Genomic DNA, 26,773 nt, shown 5'->3' on the forward strand with positions numbered 1-26,773 from the left:
ATTCCCCAATCCCACTTTCCCTAATATGATCCCTTTCTGATGCACCGGGAATTATTTCCGCGATCCCGACTTACTGTGGCTGAATTAAAGCACCAGCTTCAGAATGGACGAATTTAGCGGTTTACCAGTCGCTTAACAGCAGCCCCTCGCTTAAAGCCTGCATCGTTCTAGAAACCAGAATATGGAGGGAGAGACGATTCGAAACAATGTGATTGGGGGGAAAAATGAGAGAAATGGGATTAAACTACCTAAAGCCGAAATCCCTCAGAGATAGCTGCTCTTTCAGCCTTCTTCTACCGGTCTCCACTCCTCAAGGAGCACCACCACCACCACGATCGGTCACCTTCCGAGAGCCTGCAGTCAAATGGCCCCGCCCCGGCGCCGAAAGTCGCAATGGGTTTCGGGAATTTTGTTTTTTGACCGCCCGTCTCCGATCACTTATCTTATCTAAACACGGCTCACCTTCACCTTCTCTTTAGTGTAGGTATTCGAAATTCCTTTCCGGCTCTTTTCTAACGAGGAAAGGATATTAAAAACTCGGAAAAACTCTTTTAACCAACGGCCCGTACGCCTACCGGAAACAGAAGGATTCACTTCCGACTTCAAAGTGGCGCTTGTAAAAATACTTTGAATTTTAACTATAGCAGAGCAGGCGGGCTCGCAAGGGGCGCTGGGAGTCGTAGTTTTTGCCCTGGCGCGCGGGGCGGGGGGGGGGATCGTGTATCTGCGCTTTTCCCCCGCCAGGGCCCCGCGCGCAGGCCTAGCCGACTGCCCGACCGCCCGAGTTGGGAGTCCGCTAAGGGTTGCCCCCCGCACCTCTCCTTCGCCGCCAGGACTGTCAGGGAAAATAGGAGCTTCTTGGTTGAACCGACGTAGCTGCCACGGCGGAAAAGAGAAAGCAGCGGCGCTGCTCCAGTCGCAGCGGGGCTGGATTTTTTTTGTGACGGAGACCGTGAGGTGGCGGCGGCGGCTGGTGAGTCTTCAAGCGGGAACTCCGGGGCTCGCGGCTCGGAGGAAAGTGAGCGGGAGGGGGAAGAGGAAAGCGCCTCGCGCTGTATCCGGGCGGGAGGGGGGTCTCGTGGCCTCCTCACTTCTTGTGTTTTGTTTCCGTTTCTGCTCCGCGCGGCGCGAGTCTCATTTCCGTTTCGAGTTCAAACAACAAGGAGGCGCCGCCGCGGGTGACGGAGGAAGGCCTGGACCGGGGGAAGGGTTTTTCCCCCCCCTCCCTTGGTGCCTCTTCGGCTTGGCAAGCTTTTGCCTATTTTTTCCCCCCTTTCCCTCGAATCATGGGGCGGGAAGGATCCCTTCGTCCTGCTCGTCTCCTCTTTTGGACATTGGAAAAAGAGGCCTCGGGACTCCCGCCGAAAGCCAAGTCTCTTTGGCAGGCGCCTTTTTTCTCTCCATACAGGGATCGGTTGATATACATGCTTTTGCTTTTGTTTTTTTCTGACCACGTTGTGTCCCGGAGCGGGTATCTGACAACAGATTTCAAAATTAATTCGGCAGCCCCTTTCCCTCCCTCCCTCAATTTTAATCCCGCGTTTTCGCCATCTCCGTGTTTGAAACGCTCCACATCATGGTTGTCGTCAGTACAGTTTTCTTAGTCTTGACTTGTCGGCTTATTTTAATTACGTTCAACTGCTACAGCCGTGTATTCTGTTAAAATCGATGTGTAATTATTTCAGTGAGGAACAAGGGGCGTCTGGTGGATAGCCGTAGTTGGTAGCAAAAGTTACCTTGTAAGTAAGTATATCTGCACCCTACATCCTGTTTAAAGTCCAGTAAGGCCGCTTTGAAAACGAGAACTAGGGATAAATGAAATGTATTTACTATTATGACAAGGAAAGGTTTATATTTATTGTTTGTTGTAATGTTTGGAAATAAGAAAAACTCAGCATTGTTTCTTCAGTGCAGTTGTTACTTGTAATTTTGATGGCACACACTAGAAATACAGGTAGTCTTCGACTTACAATTCATTTAGTGACTGTTTAAAGTTACAACTGCACTGGAAAAAGTGAGATGACCATTTTTCACACTTAGGACCGTTGCAGCATCCCCATGGACTTGTGATTTACATTCAGATGCTTGGCAATTGGTTCATATTTATGACTGTTGCTGTGTCCCCCCCAAGGTCACGTGATCTCCTTTTGTGATCTGACAGCCAATGTGGAAGTCAGATTCATTTAATAACCATGTTACTAATGTATAAATTGCAGTGATTCATTTAACAAATGTGGGAAGGAAAGTCATAAAATGGGGCAAAACTCACTTAACAAATTTCTCACTTAGCAATATAAATTCTGGGCTCAATTGTCATAAGTCATGGACTATCTGTAAACTACTTTTTTGTGTAAGTTCTGCATGCATATGTAGGGTTAATCTTTTTTTTTAAGAAAACCTCAATAAAAGGACCAAGAACTGGTTTGCGGGCAACTAATTATTATTTTTATTTCTCTTTACAAATACCAAGTAAAGCAAGATATATATATAGAGGGAACAAAGAATGTCTGGCTTTGAGTTTTATGCTCTTTTACTATTTCTTGATCAGCATGACTACAATAATTAACCAACCAATCAAATTCTTCATTGTAAGGAGCAAAATAACATCCCCTTGTTTTTAATTTAAAATGTTTAACTTTTCAACTCCAAAGTTTCCAGTTTCATTAAGCCCCCAAGAGCATCTTCCAGATGTTAGTAGTGAAACAATATCAGCCCCATGGCATAAAATGGTTGAGTTCTCACGGTAGACTGAATCATAAGCTAGCCAGTTATGTTTTAGCCAGCATATTGTGTATACTGAGAGAGGTTGACAATTTTATGGTTCACTGTATTTTGTGAATCTTTTGGTTGATTCAGTAAATCCTGGCTAAATTAAGTAGTGGTAAGCATATTGTGAACACAGCCTGTGATGCTCAGAAGAAACAGATTACCATAGGAGGAGAAAAATTAAAGGCCTGATATTGTTTCTTAAATTTATAATTCTTGTAAGGACTAGCTGAGCTGTACATTACACTATTTCATATGGGATGATCCAAGCGAGGGAGAGGAGGCACGTCTTGTTGAGTCTGTTTGGGATGAATTTGACCCTGTGGCTCCCGAGGACGTGGACAGGTTGTTGGGGAGGCTCCACGCCACTACATGTTTACTGGATCCGTGTCCTTCCTGGCTGGTGCTGGCCACTCAGGAGGTGACACGAGGCTGGCTCCAGAGGATTATAAATGCTTCTTTGTTGGAAGGGGTTTTCCCTGCCGCCTTGAAAGAGGTGGTGGTGAGACCCCTCCTTAAGAAGCCCTCTTTGGACCCGGCTATTTTGGGAAATTATCGGCCAGTCTCCAACCTTCGCTTTGTTGCGAAGGTTGTAGAGAGTGCTGTGGCGCGTCAGCTACCCCAATACCTGGAAGAATCCATCTATCTAGACCCGTTCCAGTCCGGCTTCCGACCCGGTTACAGCACGGAGACAGCTTTGGTCGCATTGGTGGATGATCTCTGGAGGGCCAGGGCCAGGGGTTATTCCTCTGCCCTGGTCCTATTAGACCTCTCAGCGGCTTTTGATACCATCGACCATGGTATCTTGCTGCGCCGGCTGGGGGGATTGGGAGTGGGAGGCACCGTTTATCGGTGGTTCTCCTCCTATCTCTCCGACCGGTCGCAGACGGTGTTGACAGGGGGGCAGAGGTCGACCGCGAGGGCCCTCACTTGTGGGGTGCCGCAGGGGTCGATTCTCTCGCCCCTTCTGTTCAACATCTACATGAAGCCGTTGGGTGAGATCATCAGTGGCTTTGGGGTGAAGTACCATCAGTACGCTGATGACACTCAGCTGTACTTCTCCACCCCAGGTCACCCCAATGAAGTTGTCGAAGTGCTGTCCCGGTGTTTGGAAGCCGTACGGGTCTGGATGGGGAGAAACAGGCTCAAGCTCAATCCCTCCAAGACGGAGTGGCTGTGGATGCCGGCATCTCGATTCAGTCAGCTGCAGCTGCAGCTGACTGTTGGAGGCGAGTTATTGGCCCCAAAGGATAGGGTGCGCAACTTAGGTGTCCTCCTGGATGAGCGGCTGTCGTTTGAAGACCATTTGACGGCCGTCTCCAGGGGGGCCTTCCACCAGGTCCGCCTGGTTCGGCAGTTGCGCCCCTTCCTTGATCGGGATGCCTTGTGCACAGTCACTCACGCACTCGTTACCTCTCGCTTGGATTATTGTAATGCTCTCTACATGGGGCTCCCCTTGAGGTGCACTTGAAGGCTTCAGTTAGTCCAGAATGCAGCTGCGCGGGTGATAGAGGGAACGCCGCGTAGCTCCCATGTAACATCCCGACTGCACTGGCTACCTGTGGCTTTTCGGGTGCACTTTAAGGTTTTGGTTATGACCTTTAAAGCGCTCCATGGCTTAGGGCCTGGGTACTTACGGGACCGCCTACTGTTACCACATGCCTCCCACCGACCCGTACGCTCTCACAGAGAGGGACTTCTCAGGGTGCCGTCCGCCAAGCAATGTCGGCTGGCGGCCCCCAGGGGAAGGTCCTTCTCTGTGGGGGCTCCCACACTCTGGAACGAACTTCCCCCGGGTTTACGCCAAATACCTGACCTTCGGACCTTCCGCCGCGAACTGAAGACACATCTTTTTATTCGCGCGGGGCTGGCTTAAATTTTATGGATTTTATAGTTTTTATTATTAATTTTAAATGGGGTTTTAGTTTCTATATATTTTAAATTTTTAGGCAAATTATAATAAGTTTTTTAATCTTGCATTTTATATAATATTGTCTTGTCTGTTTTTATTTGCCTGTACACCGCCCTGAGTCCTTCGGGAGAAGGGCGGTATAAAAATCAAATAAATAAATAAATAAAATAATAAATATTTGGTAGACTGATTATAAAGTTTCCTGGTCATATCCAATAAAGTTCCCCCAATGCCTGCTCTTTTTTCCTCTAACCTGCCTTTGCTGTGTATCTGGTGCTGTGTAGCTAGAATTCTTGGAAATTTTTTTTTCCATATTGGGGAAGACAAAGCTGAATGAATATTTTGAAATGGAAAGAAATGTAAAATCACATTAACATAGAACTGCAACATTTCCAACTTAAAGGCAATAAGCTGGTGGGCTGTGTGGGAACCCTTCTCTGCCATGCCTTTTCTGTGACTGCTTGGCCACCCTCTAAAGTTGCCATGAGATCCAAGGGAGAGATATATTTAGTCTTAAACTGCAGACTTTACTTTAGTAACTGTACTTTAATGTACAGACTGTACTTTAATATTCTAAAGCACCATTTTGTCTTTGAAGTTGAAGAGTAGAGCCCTACCTTTTAAAATGAATGTTTTAATTGGTAAATGTATGCAGTCTAAAGATATGGTAACTCTTTTAAGCTATAACATTCTAGTAAGTTGTATGGATTTCTTGGACTAGAGTGGATATAACATGCTGCGTGTTTCAGAAACTGATGGGAAAAAAAATGGAAAATAAATTCAGTATAAGGTATGGTTAACATCAGCTGTTAAGACTACAGGTAATCCTCGGCTTACAACAGTTCATTCAGTGACCATTGAAAGTTACAATGGCACTAAAAAAATGAGCGATGATCATTTTTCACACAAACATTGCAGCGTCTCCATGGTTATATGATTGAAATCTGTGGCAAGAAAGGTCATAAAATGGGGAAAATTCACGTAACAGATATCTTGCTTAGCAACAGAAATTTGGGCTCATTTGTGATCCTAACTCGAGGACTACATGTACAAGATTTCTAAAAGAGCCAGTGCTGTAATATCTTCTTATAAATTCAGAATATATGAGGTTATTAAAATATTGTGTATTTAAACTATTTTAACACAAGTGATTTGTTTACTGTAAGTGAGTTCAAAGGCTGTGCAGCATTTCAAGTTTGAAGGGCAAAAAAAGTACTTTAAAAATGCTCAAGTGTATTTATATAGCACTTGTCAACAACTTAAAGTAATGGCAAACTAGAATTATTATTATTAATTCTAGTATTTATTATTATTAGCCATTATTGCTTCATAGTAGTAGTCAACAAACTTTATTCCTAACATGCATTCTTTATGCTATTGTATATCTTTTTTTTCAGATTGTATAAAATAATAAAAATGCATGTTACATAAAATCATTTTTAGTTTTTATTTTAACATGTACTTGTTGTGTTTGAATTTGCAGGCTATCTCTTGAAATATTTCAACCATGACTAAAAGAGAAGCAGAAGAACTAATAGAAATAGAAATTGATGGAACTGAAAAACAAGAGTGCACCGAAGAAAGGTATATTGAAAGATTCCATGGGACCCCATACATGATTATTTTTATAGTTGTCTTTCTGATTAGTTAAAGGAAGGTTAAATCCATTTGAAAAATTGTTTTCATATTCATGTTTTCATAAAAAATATTTTTCTTGACTTTAAGGATGCAAATATGAGGTTTTTTTTTAAGAAGGCTAGAAAGCATAAATTTATTATTACTCTTCAAAAAACTTTTGATGCTTGCAATAAGTTGAAGCAATGGATGTTTTTTCTACCTCATCCTTATTACTTTAGGGTTAGGATTAGGTTTATAAAATTGAAATAAAAATATCTCATGAATAGGATTTTATTTAAAGCCAGAATACATATTACTTACAAAATAATTAAGAGAAATATTTAATTGGTAGGGGAAATATTGTTTTATAGTTGTCAATGCAGTTTCATAGAGTTGACTTGATCTTTGATTCCAGTTCTTCATTAATATTAAAATACTAGTCAAGAGTTTTGTGGATTACTGCTGCTAATCATCTGCCAACACATTTTGATTTTTGCAATGTATGTAATGTATTTGTGTCTTAGAATTCTCTTGTTCCTTCTTATGTGACTTTTTAAAAATAGCTGTTGCCTGAATCACATCCTTATCCATTTTGAAGATTCCCTATAGGGGTATAGGAACAACAGAAACATTTAATGATAATATGCTAAATCTCTAGGTGATTTGCCAAAGATTGCACCCCCTTTCCCAAATTATTGTAAATTCCAAAATCTTGCAATTAATTAAAATGCATTTTTATATGAAAAGGCTCCATTTAGGTCTGGTACTCAAATAAATTACTGTTGTAGTTTTTGTCTCACTCCTACTTTAGTGGATTTCAGAATTCAAAATAAAATAGTTTCATTAAATATCCATCTGTAACTATGTCATCAGTCATTTAATATTTGGAAGTGACATTGATTAGGTGTTTATATATGAGTTATCTACCTGTACTTCTTGTCAATGTCTAATATTATTGAACTTTTAAAAAAATGTTCATATCAGATTTAGGCCAACAAATTAAAAATCTATTCTAGAAAAAATGTTTAAAATACAATGAATTATTTTTTAATTCTTTCATTTCAGCATTGTTGAACAGACTTACACTACTGCAGAATTTGTAAGTCAGGCTATTGATATCAATGAACCAGTTGGAAACCTAAAGAAACTACTGGAACCAAGACTTCAATGTTCCTTAGAAGCCCATGAAATCTGTCTGCAAGATATACAGGTATAAGCACAAATTGTTAAAGAGTTGTAAATAAGCATCAATTTTAGAGTTTGATTTAGTAGTAAATCAATATAGATTTAGTCCAATATAGATCAGTCATAGGTTTATGTACACTTCTTTTATACAATATGTTCTTTTTTTTTTTCAACCATTCTACTTACGTTTCCCCTCTAATATCTGATACATTTATCAAACTAGTTGCTACCTTTTATATAAGAGTTTTTGAATTACTTAAAAGGAAAGGAAAGTTAATATTTATTTAGGAAAATAGAATATAAGGTCGAGTAAGAATATGAGAAAGCAAATAAATCTAGCCTACTTTAAATGTGAAATACTAAAGTTTGTGGAATATAGTAGTGCATGTAGAGAAAAGTTTTGGCTTGGATGGTGGAAACAGATGGTTCCAGGATGCAAAACAAGCCACTGTTTGATTATGAATACAACAGGAAAAAAATAGCATTTTGATTTATTCAGATGAATTACATGTTTTTGTGTATCTAAATGAGAGCAGAAAATTGTCTTTTTCTTTAAGGAATATCCAACTTATAGAGAATAAGCAGTACAGTACTGTGCAGCATAAATGCTATTTTCAACAAACTTTCAAAACAAAGATTATTCCATGTTGGGGTGCAGGGAGGAAACTATTTTGATCTGCAATGATTTTGACATGTTAAATATGATACTAGCTGATTTTGGTGATACGGCCATATAATGTAGTAGGGTTTGTAAGTTTGTGTATGTGTAGCCCACATGCATGTGTCTTTAAAATTGATAGCTTTGTTATTTGTGATTGGATAATAATGGTTTCACATGCTTACAGATAGTCCTCAACTTACAACCGTAATTGAGCCCAAAATTTGTGTTGCTGAGTGAAACAGTTAAGTAAATTTTGTCCCATTTTACGACCTTTATCACTACAGTTGTTAAGTGAATCACTGCAGTTGTTAACATGGTTAACAACAACATAGTTGATATGTGAATCTGGCTTCCCGATTGATTTTGCTTGTCAGAAGGTCACAAAATATGGTCACATAATCCTAGGACACTGCAACCATCATAAATATGAACCAATTGCCAAGTATCTAAATTTTGATCATGTACCATGCTACAGTCGTAAGTGTGAAAATGGTGATAAATCACTTCTTTCAGTGTCACTTTAATTTTGAATAGTCACTAAATGAATGGTTGTAAATTGAAGACTATCTGTGTTTGTAAAGTCAATGCTCATTTGAAATTTTTAAGAAATGTTCACGTTGATAGTTATGAATTGTTGACTTCAACATTTTTCTAAATCTCCTTTTGTTATCAAGCTGGATCCAGACCGTAGTCTGTTTGATCAAGGTGTGAAAACAGATGGAACTGTGCAGCTTAGTGTCCAAGTAATATCGAGGCAAGGTAAATTATTATAGATTATCTAATAAAGTAGACTTTCAATGTGAAAAGGTATAAATAGAAGGATAAGGTGGCAAAGATGGAATAGGAAAATATCTTTGGCACCAGTTCCTAATGATTCCTAAGTTTCATAATGGGGAGCTGGGATAGATATGGGCAGCTTATGAAAGTATCATGGGACATCATTACTTTTTCTCTCACTTGCTTTCCCTTCCCTTGTTTCATGAAAGATGCAATATAACTTTGAAAAAACTGAAATGAAATCCTTTGCTAATTAATTCATACAGGAATATTTCACATATAATATTCCATAAAATTTACCGTTGTAGAGAAAAAAGGCTAATAACTGTTCCGCATATGATTTTTAAAACAACTGCATTTGAAGAGGCAATCTAAGTAATAATCCTGTTCATTAAGTTAATATATTTAGGTACCATACTGTTCATTATTTATAAATATGTTTGTATATTCATTCACTTTCTTTTTCTGCATATAGGAATGGACCCCAAGTTAAACATCCTTGAAATTGTAAAACCGGTCGAAACAGTTGAGGTAGTGATTGATCCAGATGCCCATCACACTGAAACTGAAGCACACCTTGTTGAAGAAACTCAAGTAATAACATTAGATGGAACTAAACATATTACAACCATATCTGATGAAACATCAGAACAAGTAACTCGATGGGCTGCAGCATTAGAAGGATACCGTAAAGAACAAGAACGCTTAGGAATACCTTATGGTAAGACATTGTATCATTAAATGATAAGAATTAGGGATGTTCAAAATCCATTGCTCCATACATCTCATTTTCTCAGAACATGATGATAGGATCATCTGAGTTTAGTAGTTATCTAGAAGTAAACTTTCTAGAACATTCCATTTTAGACCATGTCTGAAACATCATGAACCATCTGTGTTATGGGAAATTTATTTCTATAAAATTATTCAACCACTCCTGCAAAGTCCAGGTTGGTACATTATGGTAGAAGAGTGGAACATTCTGGGGAATGCTGGAATGTTCTGGCTCTGCATGTAACTCTAAAACAAATTATTTAGTGGAATATCATTATGATTTTCCTGTTTCATCCACTGCAAGTACTTCTATTTAGCTTTATGTAGTTTACAGATTTAAAATTGAAACTCAATTACTGTATAGCAATTGGCACAGATGGAATCAAACATTGTTTTGTCTATCCAGTTACTATCAAGAGACATGAGTTTTTATAGCCTATGGATATGCAACAATTGAACTTGCAAATGAAGGAATGTGTTACGATACTGAATTTTATTTACTAACAGCTTCAATGTCTGTTGAAAACATAATGGATTATCAATAGCAGTATTAATTCTAATCTAAATACGTTTACAGATGTGCAGTCATATAGGTTATATTAATTAGAAATTGTATCATGTTTTAAATATGCATAAATATATATATTAAGTATATATAAAATGTTAACTATTTAAAGTTGAAGGTTCTATACAAAGATCACAAAAATATCTCTTAATCTATTTATAAATTTATCTATTTGTAAATACACACATACACACACAATCAATATAACAAGTAAATTGAATAATAGCTATGTTATATATATACACAGCTGGTTAGAATAGAATAGAATTAGAATAGAATTAGAATAGAATAGAATAGAATAGAATAGAATAGAATAGAATAGAATAGAATAGAATAGAATTTTTATTGGCCAAGTGTGATTGGACACACAAGGAATTTGTCTTGGTGCATATGCTCTCAGTGTACATAAAAGAAAAGATACGTTCATCAAGGTACACCATTTACAACACAAATGATGGTCAATATATCAATATAAATCATAAGGATTGCCAGCAACAAAGTTACAGTCATACAGTCATAAGTGGAAAGAGATTGGTGATGGGAACGATGAGAAGATTAATAGTAGTGCAGATTTAGTAAATAGTTTGACAGTGTTGTGGGAATTATTTGTTTAGCAGAGTGATGGCCTTCGGGAAAAAACTGTTCTTGTGTCTAGTTGTTCTGGTGTGCAGTGCTCTATAGCGTTGTTTTGAGGGTAGGAGTTGAAACTGTTTATGTCCTGGATGTGAGGGATCTGTAAATGTTTTCAGGTATATATTTATATTTACAGGTATATTTACATCCAAAGTCCTTCACAAACTTCAGCAGGATTTTTTGCTCCTAAGTCTCACTATTTCATCTGCATCTTCTACGTTTTCCGAATCCAAGATTCAGCTTCCCTCTATTTTGCACAGTCACTGTCACTTCTCCTCATTCCCAGAACATTAAAATCTCCGTCTCTTATCAAAAATCTTTTTTGTAAATATTCCTTTCCTGAACTGCTCACCGCAATAACCAGTCTCGAAATAGATAGCCACAAATTCAGTCTCGATGATCAGTCTAATTTTACAGTTTTCCGGCACAGCATCTGTTCGAATTGTCAATTGCACCTTCCTCTCCTTTTGCCACGTGTACTAATCCTGTCTTCTCAAGATTTCGCTCCCACCACTGCCATGCGTGCTGATCCTGTCTTCTCAAGATTTCGCTCCAACCACTCACTTGAAGATTCACTTGTCTATCAGCTTGTATGTTTCTCCAATTTAGGGAATCAATCCAGTATCCTACTCTGTCCTGCCACTCTCCATTGATACTTCTCGTTGTTTCCCAGTCTTTTCTTCCGCCATTCGATCAGGCTGTCACGTCTCCGGACTTGACCATAATAGCCGGTCTCTTTTGTGCTGGGTTCAAGGGGTTCCTCCTGCTGCAACAGGGGATCGCTCTTCTCCCCGTCACCCCCAGACTATCCCCTCTATAATGCCAACTCCTCCAGGGTCTAACTTCGCCTCTACAGGCCTCCAGACACGAAAATTCAGAGAGAAAGAACAGAGCCCCATTCTCTTGTATGCACCACTGTGACATCACACCGGAAGTCTTATGATGGTACTGAACAAAGGAACTTAGAACTGGTCCTTAAAGTTGTGACTGTTACAGCACCCGTGCAGTCATGAGATCGCAATTTGGGCACTTGGCAAATTGCTTTTACACTTGGTTGCCAAGCACTATGCAATCACTTGATTGCCATTTGCAAACCTTTCTGCTGACTCCTCCAGAAAATTAGTGGGGAAACCAGCAGGGAAGATTGCAAGTTGCTAGGTAAGTGTTCCTCCCCTGTACATCCTCTTGAGCACCTGTGACTCACACTGTTCTGGACCACTCAAACACTCAAAAAAACTTCCGGAAGATGGCGACCAGGAAGGTTGCACCGGAGAAATGCTCTCTGTAAAAGGGCTCTTTTGAGCTCTTAGGAGAGCAGTTTCCCCGAAGATTCCTTGCTGGCGATACTCCAGAGCCGAAGGTTTTTCCAGGCTGCCGTGGATTGAGGCTGCCGAGGTTCTTCCAGGCTGCTGAGGACTCAGGCGGTGGGCGAAGAGTCGGAGACCGCCGGAGCCTGGACTGCCGCAGCCACGCCGCAGCCACGCCGCCCGCTACCGCCGCCAGCCCTGAGCCGCCGCCAGCCCTGAGACTGCCGCTGCCGCTTGTGCCGCCAGAGCCGCCGCCAGCCCTGAGACTGCCGCTGCCGCTGCCGCTTGTGCCGCCAGAGCCACCGCGAGCCGCCGCCAGCCCGTGAGCGCCACCGAGCCGCCACTGAGCCGCCGCCAGCCCGGGATTGCCGCTACCGCTTGTGCCGCCAGAGCCGCCGCCAGACCCGAGACCACCGCTACCGCATTAAAGGCGGCTGGAGACACCAAACCACTAAAGCCACCCCACCAGACCGGGACTGCCGCTGCCGCTGCCGATACCGTGAGTCGCACCGCTGCCATCACCGCCCTCCATCATCGCCTCCCACATTGCTACAAACTTTAAATTTCCCACCAAGGAGATAAAAGCCCAGCAACATTTACAACAACCCTAATCAACCTATCCCCAATCGGCAGGACTGCTGCAGGACTACTGGTGAGTTCCTAGGAGACTCCAGTCTCCGGCCTCTACTGACTTTTGAATCTCCGCCATTACAGCCACCTGTAAAGAAGCTTCTCCAACCACCCTATCTCACCATTTTAAATTTCCCGCCAAATCTCACTGTTACCATAGTAACTCCCTATTACCATAGCAACTGCCAAATTGACTACCATTTAAAGTTAAAGAGACAGATATAAAATCAAAGATAATTGATTAAGTGACAGACACTTAATCATTACTAAAATAAAATAATAATAAATAAAATAAATAAATAAATAAATAAATAAATAAAACAAAGGAATAAGAAAGATCATCATTATGCCAGCCAGAAAATCAAACGCTGATAAAATCTTAGAATCAAGATTAACAACTATTGAACAAAACATAGATAAAAGATTACAAGCTATTGAACAAAACCTAGAAAAAAGAATTCAAAATATTGAACAAAACCTAGAAAAAGAATTCAAAATATTGAACAAAACTTAGAAAAAAATTCTATCAGTTATTGAACAAAGTTTTACAGATTTGATAAAACAAATCTCAACACTAAAAAATGAAAACTCTAATGATCTAAATCTCTTCCAAACTCATCTATCACCACAAAATATACAACTTACAACTCAACCTAGACATCAAATTAATACAACACAACCCAATCAACAAACAACTACTAATCAACTAATCAGAGATGCAATGGAGAGAGGACAAAAATAAAATAATGCAATATTATTTGGACTTGAAAACACAAATGAACCAGATATCAATAAGATTCACAACATCATTGGAAATTATAATTCATCAACCATCTCCCCAAATGAAATAATTGCTGTCTCCAGAGATGGACCAGAATATAAAAACAGCGATGGGACAACAGCACCAAGATTTTGTAGAGTTATATGCACTAATGAGGACAGCAAACGCAAATTCATAAAGACTATAAACTCAATTGCTAAATCCAACCCTACCTACAGTAAACTTAGATCACGTCCTGACCTATCCTTTCTACAAAGGATACGCTCTCGTGAACTTCGCACAGAACTTAAAAGAAGACAAGACAATGGTGAATCCAACCTATACATCGACTACCATGCTGATTGCATAAAAAATAAAACCTGCAATCAAAAAATCACCTCCAAACCCCCCATCACCCATAACAATCAACCAGCCATCCCAGTATTCAACCAAGTACCCATCCCCCTACCTCCCATTCAACCAACCATCTTACCAACTATCCAACCAACAGCCATCCAATCAACAATCCAACCAGCCATCCAACCAACCATCCAACCAACCATCCAAACAGCCATCCAAGCAGCCATCCAAGCAGCCATCCAAACAGCCATCCAACCAGCCATCCAAACAGCCACCCAACAATCCACCCAACCAGCCATCCAAACAACCATCCATCCAAACACCCAAACTACCATCCAACCATCTATACAACCATCTATTGTCCACAACCCCCAACCTACTAACACCCAAAACTAGGTATGCACGCCTTACCTCTTCAACACCAATCATATCAGATCTCAAATGCAAATTGATAAATGCAAGAAGCATAGTCAACAAATTACCTGAATTTATCCTCTTATTAAACAGTGGCACATTTGATATCATTTTGTTTGAAACATGGCTGAATTCATCCCTTCCTGACTCCATTATCTCAAACAAAGAATATCAAGTCTATCGATCAGATCGGAAAACCGAAGAGGTGGTGGAGTGGCTATCTTTTACAAAAGACACTGAATCTAAAAATATCCAAGTAGCACATAAACTCTCTCTTCCTGAAACCATAGTATGCGACCTATCCCTTGACACTACTCTTGATTCTTACTATGCTACAGAGCCCCCGACTATGACATTACCCACGCAAATATGCTAACCTCAATGCTAACATGGACTACCTCTTGCCCATACCCTCTTATCTTCCTTGGTGACTTAAATCTACCTCTCATTAACTGGACAACCAATGAATGTTCAACTGACCCAATCCATACTACACTATACAACGCTGTTACAAACCTAGGTCTTGAACAACTTGTAACTAACAATACAAGACTCAACAACTGCCTTGACCTCATCTTCTGCAACAATCCAAACTCAATTTACGGTATACAAATTAAAGAACCTTTTTCAAACAGTGACCACTGCATGATTGATTTTCGTCTCAATATACGTCCCTACTTAATCGTCATAACACCAGAACCCCCAACTACAACTTCAAGAAAGCCAATTACGACCTTATAAACAACGATCTTTCACTTCTGAACTGGCAAAATCTGTTTGCAACCTGCATAACCGCTGATGACCTCTATAGAATCTTCCTACTTGAAATCAATAGAGTCATTAAATTATATGTACCACGAATGACTACCATGTCCAAGAAAACAAACTACCCATATCAATAAAAAGCTTCAATCAAAAAAATCCTCTGAAAAGAAACAAAAAGGCTATGTTACAAACTTCAGAAACCGTTACAGAAACATATGCAACCAAATTAAAACTGAATGCACAAATTACCACACCAAGCAAGAAGAAAACCTTTACGCACAAATTCCAATCGTGCCTTTTATAATTTTGTCAACAGTAAACTTAAAGATTCAAGATCCATCCCACCACTAAAAGATTCTAACAACAAAGAATGCAATGACGAAACAGTCAAAGCAAACCTCTTCAACATTTTCTTTGGCTCAGTTTTTGTTAACTCCGATAACACATATCCAACATTCCACAAACGAACCAGCAATGACTATGATGATCTAACTCATATAGATTTCACAGAAGACAACGTTGGTAAAGCTCTTCACAACTTAAAACCATCGCTTTCTATTGGACCTGATGGTCTATGTGCATATTTCTTAAAAAAACTTTCCATTAATATAGCTGAACCCCTAAGTATTATCTTTGATAAAGCTTTCACTACCAGTTCTCTTCCCAAACTTTGGTCACTAGCCACAGTCATCCCCATCTTCAAAAAAGGAGACCCCAGCTTAGTCGAAAACTACAGACCGATCTCCCTTTGCTGCGTCACCTGCAAAGTCATGGAATCTATCATCAATCAATCCATTACCTCACACTTAGAAACTAACAACCTACTCTCCAACAAACAATTTGGTTTCAGGAAAAAGTTATCATGTAACTTACAACTTCTCCACTGCAAAAACATATGGACTTCAAATCTAGATCAAGGCAAATCAATAGATGCAATCTACATAGACTTCTGCAAAGCTTTTGACTCAGTAGTACACGATAAACTTCTCCTTAAACTAACATCCTATGGCATCTCAGGACCCCTCCACAAATGGATATCTGCTTTTCTGTCTAACAGACAACAAGTGGTCAAAATTGGCAATGCTTTATCAAATCCTGTTCCTGTCAAGAGTGGCGTTCCTCAAGGCAGCGTCCTTGGACCAACACTCTTTATTCTATACATTAATGATCTTTGTGACCATATCTCAAGTAATTGTGTTCTCTTTGCTGACGATGTCAAACTATTTAACACCACAGACAACACTTCTATCATTCAAAACGACCTTGACCATCTAACCGCTTGGTCTAAAATTGGCAGCTCAAATTTCAACCAGCAAATGCTCAGTCTTACATATAGGAAAAAGAACTCTAAAACTAAGTACATACTAGATGGACATTACCTTACAGACGACCCCATCCCGTTAAAGACCTTGGAGTTTTCATGTCAAATGATCTAAGTGCCAAAGCCCACTGCAACTACATAGCAAAAAAGCTCTAAGAGTTGTAAACCTAATTTTGCAGCTTCTTTTCCAAAACACCACACTACTAACCAGAGCATATAAAACATTTGCTAGACCAATTCTAGAATACAGCTCACCTGTTTGGAACCCTCACCACATCTCTGACATCAATACAATTGAACGTGTCCAGAAATATTTTACAAGAAGAGTTCTCCATTCCTCTGAAAACAACAAAATACCTTATCCCACCAGACTTGAAATCCTAGGCTTAGAAAACTTGGAACTCCGTCGCCTTCGACAAGACCTAAGTTTAGCTCACAGAATCATCTATTGTAATGTCCTTCCTGTCAAAGACTACTTCAGCTTTAATTGCAATAATACAAGGGCAACCAATAGATTTAAACTTAATGTAAACCGCTTTAATCTAGATTGCAGAAAATACGACTTCTGCAACAGAATCATCAGTGCTTGGAATACTTTACCTGACTCTGTGGTCTCTTCCCATAATCCTAACAGCTTTAACCAAAAACTTTCTACTATTGACCTCACCCCATTCCTAAGAGGACCATAAGGGGCGTGCATAAGCGCACAAACGTGCCTACCGTTCCTGTCCTATTGTTTTTCTTTTCTTCTTCCTATATATGTTTATATGTGTATATACTATATAATCTTTTTGTATGATGTTGTGACAAAATAAATAAATAAATAAATAAATAAATAAAAATTTTTAATAAAGTTTTTCTTTCCTAAAACTGATGATTCAGGTGATGAATTCCAAATGATTCTGAAAGAAATTGCAATTTTAATTAGATTTGACCCTACTAATTCTCAGTTGCTTCTTAGATGACTATTTTCTGCTGGAATTTTATGATGACTTCATTATTTTTGCAGAATGTACATTATATAGAATATGTCATATTTCAGCATTGGGAAAATGAATTCTTTCTATTTTCCTAGATCCAGTACAATGGTCAACTGATCAGGTACTGCATTGGGTTGTATGGGTGATGAAGGAATTCAGCATGACGGACATTGATCTCAATACACTTAGCATTCCAGGAAGAGAACTGTGTAGCCTCAGCCAAGAAGATTTCTTCCAAAGAGTCCCTCGGGGAGAAATCCTATGGAGCCACCTGGAACTTCTTCGAAAATGTATGTGCGTTTTCTTAGCAAGTGTGCTTTTTAAAAAGTAAATGAATAAAATGTTTTACATTGTGGATATTCTAGATCTCAGACAATGTATGCATGAAATGTGAATTTAAATGCTATTTGGCTATGTGAAATTATAATCCATTTCTATCTTTGCAGTTTTTAGCAGAATTTTTTTTTGAAAGATACTGATACTATAAAACAGTACAATTATTTTAATAATACTATTGAAATGTCAATGCTCATGTTTTTCTGTTTAATAAAACAATTTTGTACGATTTTAAAAAGATTTCAGTCTGCCTCTGAAAAATAAGCAGACATTAAATAAAAATGCACAATTTTGTATAATGCTATGGATATCCACTGTTTTATTTACCGGTATTTGTTTGTTTGCTTGCTTGCTGTTCCAGGTGAAATTGACTTTAAGCAGCATTATCTACCATTGTAAATTGAATTCAAAACATACAATAAGCTTTACAACAAAATAATAGCTACCACAGTTCATAAAATAGCAAATACATAATGACAGAACCTGTGAATCTAATCCGTTCACACCCACCAAGCATAAAACAACTGCTGTTGCAAAAAGGAGTAGATCATACAGTGTAACTTTCCAAGGCTTAGTAAAAAAGTCATTTTTGCAAGGACTTCCCAAAAGTCATTGTGTGTGCGCTGTGTTCTGATATCTGGGCAAATGCTGTTCTGCAGAGAATGTGTGCCTCTGATGCCTAAAGGTGGCTGTCCTGCATCAAATAAACATTAAGCTAGTCACCTGACTAAATGTTATTTGACAAGTAGATATGATTGGGAATCTAGCTAATACCCACTTCCTCAACCATACAAAGTACATATAAATACATCTCTCCCTCTTAACAAAAACATATCCATTCATAATTCAACATTTTCAATAGCAGAAGTTAACTGGTGAAAAAGACTGGGAATTAAAAGAAAAAGTAAGACTGAAATTGTCTTATAGAATTTATAATGTAAATTAGTATAATAGATATATAAAGGAAAAATACCTTGGTTTACTGTGTATATTTATAGTAGGATGTACAAAATATTCCAGATATAGAACAGCTGGTTTCGGGTTATTTAATCCATGCATAGAATGAAGTGTTTGCCTTGTTCTTGAGTAAAATGGAGTTTATTCAGGTAGCAGTGGTGGTGATGGTGGAATCAAGAAAAAAAGCCAAGGACACTGTTAACTTGAGGAAGGGTGAAAAAATTGATGGGCAAGTTGGCTGGTAGGATATACTCTCCTGGGATATCAGTAGCAGCTGAAGAAAAAGGAAAGGCGCTGAGATACTGGGGGATGATCAGGCTTTTAGAATACGTATTATGGAATATCAGCAGTAATAGCTATGGGAAGATGCTGGTAAGATGGAGGGGAAGGTAGAGCACTGGGATATCCTGTGCTGTCACCTTGGCTGTGGCTATGTTAGTAGCTGAGGTGATGAGTAAAATGTTGAAAATAAGGGGGCAGGAGTATGGTGGGATATGCGTGCTGGGATATTGCCTGAGAAAATAGGGAAGTTGGGAAGGAAGACTAGTGGGATTTGCCATTCTGAGAGCTTTAGAGGGGGTTAGAGGGAGTAATGCTTCCCAACCTTGCCCTGTTTGCTCTATCTAGATTGTCTTTCTTTCTTTTTTGTCTAAAACACAGAACATTGAAGCATTGGTGTTTCAGTCCTGCCAAACCATGGCTGATCTGAAACAGTTTTCCAGAACACACAGAATGTAATGAATTCTTCTGGCTTCAAACAAAACAAACTATTTTGTCCTATCTTCAGTTTATAATACTGTACATAAAATTCTCACATCCTTTTTATATTTTCCTTTGTTTTCCTTATTTATCAACTGCAACAACATTTTCTTAATAGCAAATTTTTGTCTTTATTATCTATTGCAGATGTACTAGCTAGCCAGGAACACTCTGGAGAAATAGCAACAGTTACTATTGATCAACGTAAGTTGTCATTCTTTGAATACTTACCAAAAAAAATATTTTAATTAGAAACTTAAACTATAAAAACAAAAACAACTTTTATAAAGTTAAAGCAGTAATTTAAAGTATAATTAAATTAAATTGAAATTTATTATTTTTTTACTGAGAAGAGTCCATTCTGCAGATATACTCATATAATTATACTTGAACTAAAATTATGTTACTGCTGGACAACCTAGTTGATTAATATTTGATTTATATCCCTCCCCCAAAAAATAACTTAATTGCAAAGAATATTTTCTGAGCCTATTGCCAAATCCAGAACCAACAGCCTCCAGGTATAGGTTCAGGTGTTTCTTTCGATCTCTAATTTGACCTTGGATGTTACAGCAGTAGTATTTGTCATCAGCTCAGTTGAAGTAATGGATGACTTTTCCAAGAAACTTACCTAATGAATTAATCTCTGAGTTGTTGGGAAAATAGGATATACTTTGGGAAAAGCTAAGAGCTCAAGTAAGGCCTTTAGTTCTGTTTCTCCATGAATATAAACTGAAACTACCTACTCAGGAACAGAACCACTACAAAACAATGCCCATTCACTTCAGGCAGGCCAGTAATAACATCAGTTATAGAAATTCAGTAGGGCCAAGAGTCACCAGGAGTTAAGCTGACTTAAAATCCACTTTGTATTTTCTCAACATTGTCTCTGTTTAAGTTCCATTTTTAGTTTACATGCAGAGTACAGGTTACAGATAAACGGGTTAAGAAATAATGCTTCTAGTATAAAGCATTAGTTATGTTGCTGATTCATTATATATTCCTTTTTTAATTACATCATGTTAAACAAAACATTATGCATTGCCCATCAGAAAAAATTTATATCTTGAGATGTTGTCTCTGTTATGGTGGAAATAGCAATTTATGTATTTTGTTATTTGTAAATTTATTGTCTGATGCGTTGTCCTTTCTAGCTGTGCAGATTATTCCAGCTTCAGTTCAGCCTTCTACTCCAACTACCATTAAAGTAATTAATAGTAGTGCAAAGACAGCAAAAGTACAAAGAGCTCCAAGGATTTCAGGGGAAGATAGAAGTTCACCTGGTAACAGAACAGGTATTTTTTTTATTAAAGCAAATATTTTAATTATTATTCTAAAAAAAGACAATGATTTTGAAGTTAAAGGGAAATGCCTACGTTGCCAGGTGTTTGTGAAAATCTAGAAATGAAGTACAATTTTTGGAAATATAAAACTATATAAAGGAACACTTTATATTTTATTACTCTTGTATTTTAATTTTCCATGCATATTTCATTGAGAAATTAAATTCTCAAATAAAGAGAAAGCATCTGTTTCAGAAGGACTGAATTATTTATTTATGAATTATGAACTTTTTATTGTAGTTTAATGCTTCCTCTCAAAAAGTGTTTGAAATAGTTTCACTACCATTATTTTAAAAAAAAAAAAAATGTTAGTAACTCTTTCAGAAGATGTCATTCCCAAGGATGTTTAATCATTTCTCTCACTAAATTTATGTTTAAGTTCGTTGTAAGTCTCTTCAAGAATTTTCTATTATAGAAAATGTAGGAGAGCCACATTAATCTAGGGTAACAAAAAAATCAGGAATCTGGTGGCACCTTCCCAACTAACATGAGCTTTCATCATTGGTTACAATCATGAATGGTTACAAGCAGCACTAAACACTTTTGTAAATTGAGATTGGAATGCAGGACTTCACAAATAGTATTCATTAGAATTAACTAAAATGTTAAGCTTTTGAATTAAGAAATATTTTAATTGAGCTAAGTCTTCTTCAACCTGCCTGATCTGCAGATATTTATCTGTCTATTCCTGTGATTTTCAGTAATTGTGATGCAGGAAAAGTAAGTTGTAGCTTGTGGAGCATGTCCAAATTATGGAAAGCTGACATTTGGACATATTTTATACTTGAATTCTAACTTGTAGAATTTTAATAAGTAAAAAGCTTGGTCTCTTCATTGACATTTTAGTTGATCTTAAATTTTGATGAAGATTATCTATTGTTATATTAGTTTCTTCTTTTTAAGTAGATTACAGATAGTCCTTCCTTACTGACTGCTCTTTCAGCAGTTGTTTAAAGTTATGATGGTGCAAAAAAACAAGATATGTGACTGGTTCTCAAAGTTGTAGTTAGCATCGCATCCCCACAGTTTTGTGATTTATGCACTTAGCAACCAGTATATTTTATTTTGGTCAGTGTTCCACAGTGACATGATTGCTATTCATGCTATTCAACCAGCCTTCACAGCTGACTTCCAAGAAGCAAAGTCAGTGGGAACGCTGGAAGGAAGCAATCACAATTGTGATATCATGCTTAATGACCACAGGTGATTTGCTTAGTGACTACAGCCATAACTGATGTAATTTTGGAGTGGTCACATGACATTTCACTGATTACATTGCTTAGCAACAGAGTTGCCAGTTCCAGTTTTGGTTGGTAAGTAAGGATTACCTATATACAGTTACCTAAATTTTATCTTTACTATTTTATTCTGCTTGCCTTAACTATATAATAGATAAAATACTTAATATATATATTTGCATATTAATCATAATAGGAAACAATGGTCAGATCCAGTTATGGCAATTCTTGCTTGAGCTTCTGACTGATAAAGATGCCCGAGATTGCATTTCATGGGTTGGTGATGAAGGAGAGTTTAAACTAAATCAACCAGAACTAGTTGCCCAAAAGTGGGGACAACGTAAAAATAAGCCTACAATGAATTATGAAAAACTCAGTCGTGCTTTACGGTAAGTTAAAAACTCTTGATTGATTTTATAGCATTCTTACATTGCTTTTCAGCTGAAAGTTCTAGAACAATAGACATGATGGATAAGAGCTTTATAGGCTCATCTAGAGTCTTATAATCTAAGCAGCAGTATAAAATAAAGAAAAGTTTATATCGGATTCAATTCTCAAAATTAAATGATTAATTAACATCAAAATGGTTGAAGCAGAGGAGGAAATTGCCGAAGCTGACTTTTCAGCAAAGCTTTCTCTGCTACTTTTCCTCTCTATTTTATCTTCATTAGAATTGTGAGAAGGGAGTGTTAGGCATTTGCACAATTTTTTTTCTTGTGTTGGGCTCAGGTTTTGTTCATCTAATACTTGCCTTGATAGTGGATCTGTCCTTCAAGACTATTCTTTTTAGTCAAGGGAGTAGCTTAAAAAATAAATAATTAAGATTAAAATAAAAAGGGGCCTCTGTGGCTCAGGCTGCTAAGACAGTCTGTTATTAACACAGCTGCTTGCAATTACTGCAGGTTCTAGTCCCACCAGGCCCAAGTTTGACTCAGCCTTCCATCCTTTATATGGTAGGTAAAATGAGGACCCAGATTGTTGGGGGCAATAAGTTGACTTTGTATATAAATATACAAATAGGATGAAGACTATTGCTAACATAGTGTAAGCCGCCCTGAGTCTTTGGAGAAGGGCGGGATATAAATGTAAATTAAAAAAAACAAACCAAGAATAGAGAAATGATTAATACTCATGTTGAGGAAACAAAATCAGTTAAACACTGTAAATCAAAAGGTACATAATGAACCACCTGCCATATAGCCTCCTTAAAAAAGGCTTTCCAAAGCCCAATACAGTGTGGGAAAACCTTTTGGACTTCGGGAGAAAAGTGGTTCCAGAAGGCAGAGGTATCCATATAAAAAATGATGTGTGGTATGTTAAAAGAATGTATTCTGTAATAAAATACTTCTTTCCATCTTCAGTGGAGTTTTCAACCTTCCATCTTCAATTGGTATCATTTATAGTTTCAAATTACACTATGACAATGGGAAAATATTTTCCTAATATTGGAAAACCCTTTTATATTTCTTTCAGTTAAAAAGCTTCACATTCTATTGCTCATTATAAAGATAATCCTAATATATGGCTTGTTTGTTTCAAATATTTATTTACTAGCCTGCAAACTTGTTTATAAACTGCTTCAATAAGATTCTGACATGATTTCCCTCTCAGTTAAAACAAAGTAATTCGCTTACAGAAAGGGTCACATATTTCTTAAAAATAGAGTTTGGGAACCATCTTTCTTTTTACCAACTGAAAGGATTTAGTTGTGCTAAATGCTTTAGTGGTCTTTTTTCTCCCTATCAGATTTTATACATCCATTGTATTCTGTTTCTCCCAAATATTCTCCAGTCTGAACACTGGAGTCTTTTATGGTGCCAGTACATATGAGGATGGACAGAAATATCATAGGCTATTTGAATCATGCAGTCTGTGTTTAATGTATGTTTTAGCTGCAACATTATTTAATAATTCAATAGTGATATTGAATATGCAGGAAATTATAGTTCTGGCCGTTATAAAGGCTGGCTAAGCTAAAATTTAAACAAAATGGAGATTATCTAACATGATATGAGTGAACTTCTCTTAATGTTTTGTGTCACCTGCATCTCATTGTTTTAATTTCTGAATTGGCACAGATTTTGAGGGAATCATGGAAAAAAAGATAATCAATTTTATTGCAAAAGACAAATTTTATAAATTTTAAAAAATGAGCCAAGTTTAGTTACTTTCCATTTGTCTTCTTGTTGCATTTCCTTTCCTCAATGAAGGTATTACTACGACGGTGACATGATCTGCAAAGTACAAGGCAAAAGGTTTGTATACAAGTTTGTGTGTGACTTGAAGACTCTCATTGGGTACAGTGCAGCTGAACTGAATCGGTTGGTGACAGAATGTGAACAAAAGAAACTGGCAAAGATGCAATTGCATGGGATTACACAACCGGTCACAGCAGTTGCATTGGCTACAGCATCTCTGCAAACAGAAAAAGAGAATTGAGGACTAGGACCTAAAAGCTTGACAACATTCTTTTACACTTAGCAGTTTCTGGTTTTAAAATTAGAACTGCATCTATTAATTGGCAATTTAATATGATGCATGATTTTCTACAAGGAACGCTCATAAATTAGGGCTTTTTTCACTTAAAGATGTGTTTCATGAATGTTAACGGCACTCCACAGGTTCTACAATATGAAGACATACAGGTTATAGCAAAGAGTTTGGGAATTATAAGGAAATCGAAGATCTGTTGGTATTATGTTGTGCTACATTGCTTATTTTTTCAGAGCTTAAAATAAAACATTCACATATAGAGCAGTCAGATTTTTTTTAAAAAAATTAGTCTCTGCACTTCTTCAGATGCTATGTTAATAAATTTCTAAAATTAGAACAGTTTCTGTTAGCTATCCTCATTATAATTTTAAGCATGACAGGTTGTAAGAAAAACATTGATACAAAGGTGATTTCTTTGCCCCTTAACAAGAAAAAAGGTAACTGCTGAAAAGAGAAATCCAAATTTAATGCCAATAAGCCAATTATGAGTATTTTGATATCTGTATATCTGATATCTGTAGATAAATATGTGTATTTGAGGGGAAAATGCTTAACTATCTTGAGAAATTTTGTTAAGCTTAATATCTGGCACAAAAAGGATTTTCACATTTTTATTGTAGGAATTAAAAACTTGAAATTTGTCTCTCATCCAAAGAATAAATTTGCTTTGTTTAATCTACACTGCAGAGTATATCAGCTGTTTCCGCTTTTATACTTGCACTGTAATTGTTTTTCAACTGAAGACTTAAGTTAATCACAGAAAGAAACCCCTTCTTGTTGAGTAACAGAATTAAAGAATGGAGTTTGATTTCCAAAAGTTATATAAATAGCTGTGTCAAAAAATAATACTTTGTTTAAATTACTTGGTTTCCAAGCTTTGTTTTAATGCTTTGGAAATAAAAAAAATATTGACAAAACCATAGTCCTGTAAATTTAAAATATTTTTAAAAATTATAACCAGTTGAAATCCAGAAATGCTGACAATAGTGCACTGTTTGCACCTGTTTTATTATTATTTTTTACTTACAGAACCTGGGAAACACATTCATGAATATATTTATTACTCTTGGTTAATTTGGTATAAATATTCTGAATTAAGGCCATTAAAAGTTATGGTTCGCTTAATCAAAAATGTAGCCAAGTTGAATAGAATCTTTATCCTTTATCAACAATTCAATATGGCTTAGTTCTAAGGTCCCTAGTCTTAGAGATGCTATTACTTTAACAGCTACACTAGTTTCTAAGGTGTACTTCATGGTTTTATTTACTCATTTTCAAGTTACTAAAAAAAATATACAGGAATATATTGTTGTGTTTAAGGATCATTTTGGGCAAAGAAAGCATGTAATCTTGTGGCCAGTTAAATCCAATTCACTCTGATGTGTAGTGAATACAAAATAGTTTAAATTCTATTAATATTTTGTTATTTTTCCCTTTTCTTCCCCAATCTGTACAATAATCATAAATTTTTTTTCATTTGAAATATATTATCAAGAATTCATATTTTGTTTTAGCAAGAACAAAAAAAAGAGATAAGTGTCACTCTTTCTATGTCAATATAAGCTTTAGGATTGTTACTGCATAACAAGCAACATAGCTCAGATTACTCATTCATATTTATAAATCTGTTCATTTTGACTCAGATTACTCTGATCACAAATTAGTTAATGCTATTATATTCTCTCAGCTATGCATATTCTAGAATAAGCCATAGTAAGGAACATGGCATATGGCCTCTTTTATATACATTGATTTTTTTCCCCAGAATTTTAAATTTTCATTGTATTTCTTTTAGAAGTTTGCTGCACTTGTTACATTTGTTCCAGTTTATAGTGCTAATGTATGTTAAGCCTTATAACAGAACCACGAACAGGATAAAACAAGTTAGAAATATTTTGTTGTATTTCTTGTGAGGGACAATCTGTGACTAATTTGAGGTCTTCAGTACAAGGGTATGGAATATTATATGTGAAATGGCATTGTGTGGCTGTCAGAAGAATAATATAGATCGTATATTCCCAAAATTTTGTAAAATAGAGGGTTTGCATACATTTTTACTCTTCAAGGACATGTGCTCTAAAATTATGTATTTCCTTTTGTGTTGAATGTTTTGGTAATTTTACATGAAACAATTATTTTCTATTTTTACGCTAAAATATTTGTGCATAAAATTGTCAATATAGTAAAAGTAAAAAAATAAAATAAAATTTTACACAGCAA

At 37.2% G+C, this 26,773-nt stretch overlaps 1 protein-coding gene across 3 annotated transcripts; it reads left to right on the top strand.

Annotated features, from left to right (window-relative positions):
- The first annotated feature begins 718 nt into the window (after positions 1-718).
- On the top strand, positions 719-26,773 carry GABPA (GA binding protein transcription factor subunit alpha). 3 transcript variants are annotated; one of them, XM_058186749.1, is made up of 10 exons: positions 719-973; positions 6,162-6,262; positions 7,361-7,505; positions 8,816-8,900; positions 9,394-9,639; positions 17,523-17,717; positions 19,627-19,683; positions 20,634-20,774; positions 22,257-22,449; positions 24,271-26,773. In XM_058186749.1, exons 2-10 carry the CDS (start codon positions 6,186-6,188, stop codon positions 24,497-24,499), a joined length of 1,368 nt encoding a protein of 455 aa, XP_058042732.1. In that variant the 5' UTR covers positions 719-973; positions 6,162-6,185; the 3' UTR covers positions 24,500-26,773. The 3 variants fall into 3 exon arrangements, with proteins under 3 accessions (XP_058042732.1, XP_058042733.1, XP_058042735.1); XM_058186750.1 differs by lacking the exon at positions 719-973 and adding an exon at positions 1,177-1,743; XM_058186752.1 differs by lacking the exon at positions 719-973 and adding an exon at positions 1,177-1,739.

The sequence above is a fragment of the Ahaetulla prasina genome, chromosome 5 (assembly GCF_028640845.1).
Source record: "Ahaetulla prasina isolate Xishuangbanna chromosome 5, ASM2864084v1, whole genome shotgun sequence".
Classification (NCBI taxonomy): domain Eukaryota; kingdom Metazoa; phylum Chordata; class Lepidosauria; order Squamata; family Colubridae; genus Ahaetulla; species Ahaetulla prasina.